This window comes from Xiphophorus maculatus, chromosome 23, assembly GCF_002775205.1.
Source record: "Xiphophorus maculatus strain JP 163 A chromosome 23, X_maculatus-5.0-male, whole genome shotgun sequence".
In the NCBI taxonomy this organism is placed as follows: Eukaryota; Metazoa; Chordata; class Actinopteri; order Cyprinodontiformes; family Poeciliidae; genus Xiphophorus; species Xiphophorus maculatus.
The window spans coordinates 31,623,040-31,636,020 of NC_036465.1; the positions used below are offsets into that span (position 1 = coordinate 31,623,040).

Genomic DNA, 12,981 nt, shown 5'->3' on the forward strand with positions numbered 1-12,981 from the left:
ATTGATTTAATTATTTTTTTACATGTTCAGAACTGCTTCTCCTATAACCTTGCAAATATATATATATATTTTTAAAAAGTTGCATTTGTGGAAGAAAATATTTTTTGTGCTGGGTATGCTTTGGGGTCAGAGATCCAAGGTTGTACTGCTGATGTTCACTATGACCAAACAGGTCATATTGGACTACAGGAGGTCCAGAAGGACAGTGCACCCACCTATTACGACTCAAGGGGAGGTGGTGGAGTGCATGGACAACATCAAATGCCTGGGCATCCACTTCACCTCTGACCTAACCTAGTCACTGACCACCTCCTTACTAATGAAGGAAGGCCCAACAAAGTATTTTCTTCCTCAGGAAACTAAAAAGGGCTGGACTCCCTGGTCAGCTGCTCAAGAAGATCTATAAAGCCGTGACAGAGAGCATCCTCTTCAGTATGACTGTGTGGTACAGCAACTGCACAGTCCAGGACAAAAAGGACTTTCCCCAGGGGATGACATCTGTCCAGTGGATCGTTTGGAGTCAGTTACCGTACCTGGACCTAATATATAATGGCAGACTGCAAAAGAAGGCCAGTTGTATTGCCACTGATCCCATCCACCCAGAACACAAACTGTTTGACATGGCTAGGGTTATACCAACAGTTCTTAAGGTAGATGACCAAACTACCACCTCAGCTTTTTCCACATCTTTGCATCCCTATCGGCTCTGACTGTTGTAAATCCGCGCAGAGCAACAATAGCGTCCCGCATGCTGTCAGTTAGCCATGTCTTCATCAGGATGAACACTTACAATAAGTCAGCTGATTCTCCAACATGAACAACTCGTCCGTCTTATTGGGAAGTGAACTGACGTTCCCAAAGATCATGGCAGGAAGAGATTATTTAAAACACCTCTGGTTATTGGCAAGCTTAGCCTTTAGTTTAGCCCCAGCCTTGTTTATGTTTATTCGATATAAAAATATGAGGAGCTCAACTTTTGAACTGTTTTACTGCATAAATCTGCTTGTTGTATCAGTGATTTGTCAGATATCTACCTTTGCTCACCTCACATGAGAACATGTCCAACCTTCTACATACCTGTCAAGTCTCTTACTGTAGTTTTCTTCAGACCTACAACCCCAGCCTCCTCCCTCCCCACTCTGATGACAGCAGTGGCGGATAACTATTTACCCTATTCTCAAGTCCAAAACTTGACAGGTAAGTCTTCATATAAAACATCATAAACTTCTAGTACTACAAAGCACATCATTTACTGACCCCTTCACTGGCTTATGTGTCCAGTCATCTGTAAAAAAAGAAAAAGAAAAGAAGAAGAAGAGTGGATTAGCATGAAAAAGTTTAGCCTGCTGTTATAATCCTCTCTGCCTTTGGAAAATGAATGACTTTGAAAGTTGCTATCACAATTACTTCCTCATTTCTCAATCTGCAACTCACTGAAAATAGAAAGAGCAAAGACATTCTTTATTTCAGCATCTGCCTCTTTCCCAACATACTCACTGGGGGAATTACAAGTGTCTTTTTTTTCCTTTTTAATTTATCTTTCATTATACTCTAATGGTTTTTCCCATTAGGAGCTTGGGTGCATAAATGCACATGGAAATGAAAGTTTTTGGTTTGTGTGAGATTAGTATTGAATGGAGGTCAAACACAATAGCTTCAATTTAACGGAAAATAGATATGATTAAACTACACTTGCTCTTGGTGTAACATTTGTCCTCAATCTAAATGGTGCAGCTTTGATAGCTCTGCCCTCATTACACAGCAACAAAAGAACCAGCACTCCTCTTTGCACCACCACCTCATGTTATTTGTAGACCTCTATATAAATTCTGAGTTTCATTCTAAATCCACATTGAAGAAATTATGAAGACTAAGAAATGATCTTGTTGGTATTTAGCATTCCTGCCTGTTAAATGTAACCTTTCAGTTTTGTATCTAAAATAGCTTTAAAATGATTAAAGATTTTCAACTATGTACCAGGAGAGAGGATTATTGTGTGTATTTGTGTGTACATGTGCCTTGTATTTAATACAGTGTAAGAACCATTTTCCATAACACATGCCACATTGTAGGGACCGACTGCGAGCCCCAAAGCTTGCAAGTGTTTAGCTGCTAGGGTTTAAGTTTAGGACTGTGGTGTGAATTGAGTTTAGGTTAAGGTTAGGCTAGGAATATAATAGCGATAGTTTAGGGAAAATGTCTGGGTTAGGCAGTCACTAAAATGAATGGAAGTCAATAAAAGTTCTCAGAAGTACAAGGATGTGTGTGTGTATTTCTGAATTCTGCGTCAGTTTTGGTGAAACAGTTTGTAAAAGCTATAATCTATTTAGGATTATAACTGAAACATCGACTTCAGATAGATAAAATCTCATCGACATAAAAAGAAAAGAGCGGATTACAGAATGTGTGTCAGGTCACCACAGCAGAGGATACACAGGAAGATAAACACTTTTCTCTTGACTGGTTAATTTCACTTCCTCAACATTATGGTACTATCTTATCAGGTGTTTGGGGAAGTAACGAAGCTATATCCATTTTATGATCAGTCAAGTTTATAAGGTTAATGACATTCAGAGCCTCTCCCAAATAACCAAATAAGTCTGCTCCTGCATCGGTCATGTGTTGAAGAACAACTGCTGCAGGACGAAGCTGTCATTTAGAAAACCTGCCACTCTGTTCATTTGGCTGCACTGATCTTAATAAGAAGTGAATGCATGATGACATCTGAGTAACATGAAGTATGTAAAATACAAGCTACACTTAAGAGAACAAATATTTTAATATTAAACTTAAATAATTTTTTTGTTTGTTCACCGCAGGAACACATCTTTCCAGATAAATAAAAACATCTAATCCAGATCAGTTTATCATTTAGAATAGTTAAAAAGGTTTTCTATCACAAAACCAGGCAGATTCATTTATGATTTAAAAAATCCTACAATAATAAATTATTTAAATGCACACATCTAGAAGAAAGTTTCTACATATGGAAATAAACCTTTATCTTTGCTCATGTTTATAAAAGTATTTCATTTTAAGTTGTTTTTTTTAATTATTATTATTTTTTGGCTTTTTCATGCTCACGTTAAACAGAAGCCAAAGAAATGCAGAGAAAACATTTCGGCATCATCATTCATCAAGCTATGAATGATATGTGCTGTATAGCTGTGAATACCGTAGAATACTAAATAAACAATACAAATCAATCAATCAATTATTCAATGAGAATATGTAACAAAATCAAATATATTACTCATAATGATAAACAAAATACAACTGACTACTAGCTCTAGAGGCCAGCAGCCCCTCTAACACAAGAGTGCATGACCTATTTTAAAAACCAGAAAAAAAGAATTTGTTATGCAGCAAAGCGTAAAAAGAATAACATCCGTTTTTAAAACTTTGTTATAAATAAAGACAAGACATAACTTTTCATTATGTTCCATTTATTGTTGGCTTACTGGTGTTCGTAATGTGTGAGAAACAAATATGTATGCCAGATTTCAACAGCATTGTGTACAACACGTTGCATCTGATCATTTCATTCGTTTAGGAACTCATCCTTAAAGTGTTGGTTACTGTGACACAAAATTACCACAACTTTCAGTCTAAATTATTAACTCTTTTTATTTATAGAAATGATCTTTATCATTATTCAAAGTGGGAAAAAATATAAAATGAGAAGCTAAATTTTCCATCTGCTAAGGCTGGAATGTGTCTTATGTGTCCAGTGGAAGAAAATAAGTTTTCTACATGGGCACTTAAACTAGAGTCACACCTCTGAAAATAAAAACTCAGCAACAAACAGCACGCCTTCAGAACAAGTAGATATAGATCAATTTATATAGTTTTATATTAAGCTTCAAAGTTTTTAAAAGAGTACAATAAACACTTCTCAGACATGATAGAAAGTACCCGATGGCTCAGAATCAGAAATATGTAAGCCATAGGAAAATCAAAATCAAATATCAAATAAATGTAAAAGAAGTGAAATAAAAATAACAGAAAATCCAATATCCTGCACACATCTTTTCTTACCAAGTTAAAAGTAGATTGTACCAGAGACACCTGACCACACAACAGAATAGAAAATCTCAAACAGTGGTATTGCATTTAGAAATGCACAACGATTTTCCTGTACAGTTTGGTGCTTCACTGTGTGAGCACGCCTAAAGGGCTGTTTCTCTCATTGGCTGTCATTTACGTTGTTTATATGAGTCCGCATCTGGTGTGATTTTCCACATCAACGTATACATCAGTGCTGTAAACAGGCACACAGCTTGAAGAATAAAAATCCAGTTTTCCTCTACATCACTGCAAGTCTTCTGTGATTTTCATGTTTTTTTTGTTGTGTTTAGTTTTTTAGGAGATTTCTCAGTCCGGCTGAGAAAATAAGTCCACCCAGTAAGGCTATACATTTATTAGTGTCCCTGCACCCATTTCGCCTCCTTCTCTTCTTCCTCCTCCTCCATGTCCGACTGGCACTAAATACCAAGATTCTGGAAGCTTCCAAAACCTGGGAAAGCAGCTCCAGAAGAGAGCAAATATTAAACTTTTTGTTCCTCACCCTGTGTGCAGTCGCAGGCAAATGTAAGCTTCCTTTTCACTGGGTAACAAAGGAGAAGAGCAGGGGAGGACAAAATGCGTTCAGTCTTGATGCATTTGTATAGCCAGTTGTCAGGGAGAGATTGTGCAAAGTCATGCAGTCTCTGGTATGTCCACACGGAAGGAGCTAGCAAACCCTCTTCCTCGCTGTATAGACAGAAAAACAAAAGGCCTGGTGAGACATGAATATTCAAGAAAGTGTGTGTGTGCGTGGGGGGGGGGGGTGCGCACACATTCAGAGGGTGTATGCAAAGGGGTGAGATGATGGGCCAAACAAAACAAAACAGCAATGAAATGGCCTCATTCTCACAGAATTAGAGGTTTATCACACACACAAACAGGGGTGGGAAGTGTCACAATCCTGACATTACTCCTGTGGAACAGCACAGATTATATGGGAGAGCCACAGTAGACAATAGTGGCATTGGAAAAATGAACTATTGAAAATTGTGCTTTGTTTAAGAGAGAACAATAGTTACAGGACACTGAGCCCAACAGCAAAGAACCTAAACACTTATTGCTGTCACTTATCTGTTCCCCACCTGTGATCTATCACCCCATCCGATTTCCTCATTACCCCACCCCAACTTCTTTCCAAACTCAGGCCTAAAAAGACAAAAGGCTACGTCTGTGTCATTGGCTGACTTAAACAGATTAGGGTTTCAGACTCTTAGTAGCTTCTCTTTATCCTGCTCCATACCAAATCAGCCCCCAAACCCCATCCCTTCCAAATCTATTATCTCCCTAACTGTTTTTTCTCCTGCCAGCCGCTCGCTCCCACTCTGCACAGCCAACCCTTCACTCATTATCATGTGAGCAATGCTAATGCAGTTTGAGAGAGAAGTGAGCGGTGATGCCCGTGGGAAACGTACCAATGGTGGAACCTCTTAACTTGGAGAGGTACATCACAAGTACATAATAAGCAGATCTATGGTAACTAGAGCCACAGCGACAGGTAGCAAGTGCAGCAGGCATCATATAAAAGCAGACTACCACAAGGGAGGAGAAAGGAAATGACAATAATGTGAAATTTGTTACCAGAATGGAGCTGTAGACTCTAGCAGGAACTAGCACAGGAGGGGCTGGAATACTTTAGAATGTTTATCTTGTATGTCTGATTGTCTCTGCCAGGCTAGCTGTCCAGGGATATGCTTTAGCAAAATTGTCTTTGATCTACAGTATATCTAACCCATTTAGTATAGACTTAGACTTAGACTTAGACTTGTACTTTATTGATCCTTTGGGAAGACTCCCTCAGGAAATTGAAGTTACCAGCAGCTCCCAGGCAAAAAACAAAGATAACACACAGTACTTAAAGTGCAAAAAAATACAAAATACAAATTAAATACTAAGGTACACACCAAATGTGAGTAACCAAAACCTTAAATTATGCAAGAAAAACCTTAAATTATTTAAGAAACAAGGAATAAGAATATAAGAAAATAAGTAAATATAAATACAACACAAAAAAATATATATATAAGAATTTGGCGGATAGATTGACCAGTGATATCGTATTGCACTATGTGGTTTGACCTGATAAGTATGGAGAAAAATACACTATCACTACTCCTTCCACCCTCTGTCCTGTGTCACCTCCCCCTCCCCAATGAGGAATTGTACAGTCTGAAGGCATGGGGGACAAAAGAGTTCTTAAATCTATTGGTCCGGCACTTGGGAAGCAGCAGTCTGTCACTGAACAGGCTCCTCTGGCTGCTGATGACGGCGTGTAGAGGGTGGCTGCTATCGTTCATGATGTCCAGCAGTTTGTTCAGTGTCCTCGCCTCTGCCACCGTCACCAGAGAGTCCAGCTTCATGCCGACCACAGAGCCGGCACGCCTGGTCAGTTTGTCCAGTCTGCTAAAAGAAAGCAGATCCCTCTCTCAAAAACACATGACAGATTCTACTAAAACTAAGCTAAGATGGAGAGATTGTGATATAATTATCTTCTGCTTATCCAGGGTCATTTCGCACAGACAGCAGCCTAAGCAGGAAGACCCAGATCCGTGACTTCTCTCTCCCCAAGCACTTGGACCAACTTCTCCAGGGGACTCCCAAGGCGTTCCCAGGCTAGCCAAGAAGCATATCCTTGGTCTTCCTCTGGGTCTCCTCCCAGTTGGACATGCCCAGAACACCTCACCAGGGAGGCGTCCTAACCAGATGCCCAACTCACCTCAACCAGTTCCTCTTGATGTGGAGAAGCAGAAGGTCTACTCTGAGTCCCTCCCAGGTGACCAAGTTTTGAAGAAAGAGCCCAGACACCCTGAAGAGGAAATTCATTTCCTCATCTTGTTCTTTCCGTCACTACCCAAAGCTCCTAGCCTGGCCATAGACGAGGGTAGGAACATAGATAACGACTGATAAATTCAGAGCTTCACCTTTTGGCTCAGCTGTGTCTTCACCACCACAAAGGTGTTGTCCAGAGCTGTTGTCTGGTGAAGACAACAGTTTGGTTGTCTTCACCAGAGCTGCAGAGGGGCCTGCATTGATGGGGGCATCTGCAGGCCTTCATCACTGCAGATGCTGCACTAAGCATCTGCAGTGATAGGAAACCTAGTTACATCTTTGTAATTAGTGATGAAAAATTGAATTACACTCTTGTAGCCTCCACAAAATTCAAGAAGAGAAGTAGAAATCTGCAGCCTAGTAAAAACCAACCCCTTGTGCTAAGCATTGACCCTTGGTTATTCAGAAATTACAGCTTCTTGGAGGCGTGGACTGTGTTGAGGTTTTACATTTTACCCAATAGCTAAATGTTTTCTCATGGCATATGCAATGCGCCAGTACAACACTAAAAAGCTTACTGCACTGTAAACAATCAACCTTCAACTGTGAAGAGAGAAGTGCTGAATTGAACGAGGTGGCTGTTAATGTTAATTCAATATTTGGAAGCGGACTGAACGGCTTCGTTCACTTTTTCTGAACTACAGACTACAATTCTAAAACAGCAAAGAAAATAAACGTCATAGTTCACAACCTCTCCTTCTGTTCGCTGATTGACCTGATAGAAAATCTACCAGAGGGGTCAAAGGCAATGAGAGAACACCCAGACTGAGCTGTGAAGATCAGATTAGAATCAAGCCAAGTTACATAGGAAGGCAATGGCCAGGCAAAGAAACCAGGCACTGCTAGTCAAATGCAACTGATGACTCACTACCAGTAAAAACAAATCTGTTAAACAGAAGGAATTTAAGCAGTTTGCTGCTCTGGAAAATACAAGAGAGTGCTTACAAATGACAGGATGAGAAAATCGACAATCAGGTCAACAATAACCTTAGAGCAGTCTTTCTCACACAGTGGCACCCAGAGCACTGGTTGGTCCGAAGGCGCCTTCTAATAGTCAATACGGTACTGCATGAAAATAACTGGTTCTTTTTTACAGTGATGTCAGCTCATCTGTGATGCAAATAGCTAGCTTCCCAGAGGATTATGTTTAGAAATAATAATGGATAAATGAATTAAAACCAGGTCACTCAAAAGAAAAACTGAAGATATCGGTGGAAAGAAAACGACAGGATTAATTATATGATCAGAGGAAGCCAAGCCATATCTGTTGCTGAGAGTGTTGATGTGACGTTCACGAGCAATGTGATTCTTTTGAATGCATCTTCAAAAATTTTTTATAATTTTTATATTTAACTGTACAGAAGATGATTTTTGTATCTGCCAAAGCAACTCAAGTCTATAATTATTTTATTCTGAATTTTATTCTGAATTTTGTTTGTCCAGACAAAGCACACAATATAAATTCAAATAAGTAAATAAATAAGAAATAAATAAAGTAATAATAATAAGCATACAACAATAAATAACAATGAGCAGCGATAGTCTTAAGGACACACACAGATTGCTCAATATATTGCTAGATATATATTGAAAATTTAAAACGCACAGTTCTAGATACTATGTATGTATTATAAAGTCTGATAGCCTCGGGCAGAAAAGACTTGCTGTAGCGTTCCTTAGGACATCAGTTATTACAAATAGCCCCAAATGTTATTAATGCACACTACACTTGGTAGTAAAAAACAGGGTTTTTTTATTTCCATGTGTTTGATGTCACTAGGATGAACGAAGAAAACAATAGTTAGTATATTAAGAGATTGATATTTTAATTTCAGGTTGTGAGATGTGCTGTTGCAGGGCAGTTTTAAGTTAGGTGCTCTGTGTTTGTTAAATAGGTTAACAAATACTGAAAAAGTCTGAGAAACAGTGCTTTACGGTGCTTTTCCACTGATAATTTACGCACTAACCGGTTAATGTGCGGTTCGGTTCTACCCCAGGTAGTCAGCTTCTCCATTACACGCTCTGTTCCTCGCTATTGTGGGCGGGACGTGAGAGCAGCAGCTGTGGTCAACTCTCTGCTGATGTTTGCAGAAACATTCAGTATTGCAGCAGGGCCGAGCTCAAATTGTGGCAGTGGCAGCTATAGCATCACTTCTGGTGACAGCTGCCATGGCTGCCACGACCTGCCAGTGACCTGCCACAACCTGTCACTGGGTGCAGGTCGTAATTTCTGTTGACCGTGTTATGGGGCCGTTGATCGTTGGCACTTGTGCATTGTTTGGCCAGACCAGTCTGTGTCTCAGTCCTTACAAAGTTTGAAGCATGACAGTCTAGAATAGAATAAACTGATAATTGACCAAACAAAGAAGTGGCCTTGAGTTTATTGAAACACGCGTCAGACAGATGAGATTCCCCGAGTTTAACCCAGGTGACCCTCTACCACCGTAAGTTTGGCGCACATTCACAAGGGAACGCAACACTTATTAAGAAGAAATGCAATGCTTTTGCGAGGAAACGCAAAAGAAAAATTTTCTCCATGTTCTCTTGGGGGCTCCGTAATAGGCTGTGTCACATCCACTTTTTTTGTTGTTGTTTGTTGTTTTCTTTAACATTCATATTCAACCTGACACAGAAGCTGCAGTATATGTCACAGAATCAGTGATGGATATAGGTATTTCTTTCTCATTTTTTTTGTTCAAAATAAAATAATTCATATTCCGTTTGACACAAGAGCCGTGGCATACGTCACAGAAGCTAGAAAATGCCGTTATCAAGCTGTGGCAGGGCACGGTTGCCACGACCTGCAGCATGTGCTAGGTTGTGGCAGTTCACTGGTAGGTTGTGGCATCTTATGGCAGCAGTCACCGGAAGTGCCGGTGACTGCCGCTACCACAATTTGAGCCTGCTGACTCTCCACTATTGGAGAACCTTGAGGTTCTGGTTCTAATGGACTAAAGTAAGCCCAGATATTTAATTTTGTCTTATAGAAATTCATTGCTGGCTCAAACATAATGATAAAGACTCAGATCGGTTGATTATTTTGCTATGCATATGAACATAATTACAACCTTTTGGATTTAGGCAATGCAGTCAAAAGATGTAAACCAATAGCCATGCATAAACTTTATTATCATTATTTTTAAACCAAATGAAAACTAAAATACACATCACAAGTTAATATTATGTAGTTCCGGTGTTTCACATTGTGGATTCAAAAGAGCAGCTCTGTCAGAAAGCTGACTCCAGCTGCACTGTTTCTCTCTTCTTCAGTATTGTCCGTATTTCAGAGAAGCGAGCTGCTAGCAGCGATGCTAATTCACGGTCATTCTGCTGCAAAAGTTACCGCATCTGTTCCTGCCGCTGCTCCCCATTAGTCTCATAATTAAACTCCTCCATACAGCTCTCTGATAGCAGAGGGCATGTCCGTGGTCCACATTTAAAGTTAAATTCTGAACGTATGTTTTGGAGTTGTGATGTAAATCACAAGCCAATCAATGAATGCGGTCAGCTGTCAATAAATTGGTTTCAGTGATGTATCCTGATCGGTCCTGCTAGTACTTCCCCTGAAGTAGGTACTAAAGTCTGAGTACAGCCGGGCTGAGCGACTTCAGCTTTGCTAACGAAAAGCAAATCTGGCTGAGGCGGAGAGAGACCGCACTGGTTAGAGGCAGGATAGAGGAAAAGCTCCTTTAGAGAGACAAGAACCTATCTGTCTTAACTACGGCTGTTGTGAACGATTATTTTAGAAATCGAGTATTTTATCAATTATTCTTATAATTAATCGAGTAATTGAATAAAAAAATTGATAAAGTAGAATATTGGTAAATAATAGCAGTATTGGATATCAACATGTCGTACTCCAAGGATGCATATTGATCTCCCGAAAAATGGTAAAAACTGGGACATTATAATTATTCAATTAACTTAAAACTTGGAACTCTTGCTGCTAGCACTTAGCAATAACTCAGAGGCAGAAATGAGAGCGTCGCACAACATAATCAATTACCCAGCCAGAACACAGTGCGCTAAATAATAAAACATAATTTAACAAAGTTTCCAGGCAGATAATTTGTCTCAAGGAATTTTAACACTCAGGTACTTGAATCATTCAAGGAATCGCTACAGCCCAAGTCCTAACAGACTCAGGTCTGTTACCTGATAACTGACATGTTTCAAACTGTACAGTCCACAGTCACCAGGGTAAATGTTGGGGACTGTCAAAAAGGAACTTGTTCAGAGCCGTCCCTTCTTTCGACAACAACAGGGGACGGATGGCTCACAAAGTTGGCAAGCACTAAGTGCAGCATGTTAGCACAAGCATCCCATGCCAAACCAATCACAGTGTGGGAGGAACTTCTCCAAATAACAAGGTACACGTGGAGTACGGCAACTAAAGCTTAGCCAAGTCATCCAACCTATAAGGCTTGTTGTAGAAACAAGAGTGGGCCAGAATTTCTCCCTAACAATGAAACGGCTAACCAAGTCAGAAAATGATCGCTGCTGCTGAAACTGCTGAAAGCAGTTCTACACACTAATGAGTCATAGGGTGTACTTTCTTTTATCATTTCTGTAACATTTTGTGTGGCTGTGAAGTTTTGTTAGTGTAAAAGTGGTCAATCAATGTCCTGCATCTGTTAAATAAAACCAGGAACTCTCAGGAAAGCTCAAGCTGCCAGTTAACGTCTCTAAAGTCTTTAGAAATGGTTGTTATTTAGTTCAAAAGACACAATGTGCATCACATAATATGCCAGTTAGCCAAAGAGGCTAGTTTTTCATCTGTTGAATGTTGTTTTATTTAGATGTTTTCACTGGTAAATTATAACACTAATATTTATATTAGTGTTAAGTAAGCTACAAAAGCTACAAAATGAATGTTATGAAAGCATTTTAGAGTCCAAAAAACCCTTCAAGCCCTTCATCTGTAATCTGTAATAAAAACTGAAACAGGAAAAAAGTTCAGAGCAGTCTGTTTTTAATTAACGCAATGTTTTAATCCAGCACAAAGGGAGAATAGAAGAATAAGATAAAGAGAAATGTTTGCCCGCTGTTCCTAGCAGCATGCTTTGCTGTTAGATGATGGTGCTCAGGAAGCAGCAGGGTTCTGACTGGATGATAATTCCATCAAGTTGTTTGGCTGATGAGTGAAGAAGCCCTCTTCAGATGCTGCTTGACAAAATTATTATTAAGTATTATCACCAAATTGCAGTGATTGAGAATGTATCTCTTCACGGCCATTGAATTGCGTTTAGACAATCTCACTTCTTAGCATTCTCTTACTCGCTCTTTCTCTCTCTCTACATTTTGTTCTCGATTATTTAATTATATAAAGTTGTTTTTTTAATCCTCAGCTCCGATACAATTACATCCTCTGAATAAGATGTTCAGCTCACTGCCTGCTGCTTTTTTCTTCCCTGATTAAAAATTTATATTTTCTTGAAATTACAAGAGCTTTTAAACTGCAGAAGCTATTTTTCATAATCAGACAAAGCTTTTTAATTGTTAACATCCTCCTCAGTATCAAATTTGCTTATGAGCACAGTTTGTGTATGCTGCAGATATTTCATAAAATATATATTACTTAAAAATGTATCTTGATATAGCATTTTAATCTTTAATTTATGTTCAACTTTACAATCCCACTGAAAAGTAAACACATATGTCAGATAGACATTTTTTATTAATCACTGTCTTTTTATTGAAGTTTTTTCTTTTATACATAAAGGTGAGAGCCTATGGTTACAAAGGAATCAGACATATGGTCTATTTAAACAACCCGAGCAAAAATAGTAAAATAATACAGAAAAAAATTCCCTACAAAATAATCCCATTCACTTCTACCCAGGTCACTGCCCTTTACACACTGCATCCCTACCCCTGACAAGAACAGAGCATGTTTTAGTAAAAATTAATTCATATGAAATATTACTGAATATCTTCAAATGTGTCAAGAAAGACCAATTTTCCAGTTATGCTGAAGAGAACATCTCATTTCAAACATGACATAAGGTCATATAGCCAGGAGGAGCAGCACCCTTCCATCTGGTCAGAATTGCGGGCCTTGCTAACGAAGAGCAAAACAACGCCTGTGTC

The 12,981-nt window shown here is 39.2% G+C and overlaps 1 protein-coding gene across 4 annotated transcripts in view; it reads right to left on the minus strand.

Moving 5' to 3' along the window:
• LOC102236215 (protocadherin-10-like) overlaps window positions 1-12,981 on the minus strand; it is an 88,290-nt gene that overhangs the window by 55,116 nt on the left and 20,193 nt on the right. For 2 of the 4 annotated variants that reach the window (XM_023328176.1, XM_023328175.1), the window contains exon 5: window positions 3,430-4,752. The exons of the other annotated variants lie outside the window; for them this stretch is intronic. In XM_023328176.1, coding sequence (XP_023183944.1) covers window positions 4,699-4,752 — 54 coding nt within the window. In that variant the 3' untranslated portion in view covers window positions 3,430-4,698. Of the gene's footprint in view, window positions 1-3,429; window positions 4,753-12,981 lie in introns of those variants that run through there. 4 annotated transcript variants of the gene reach the window in all.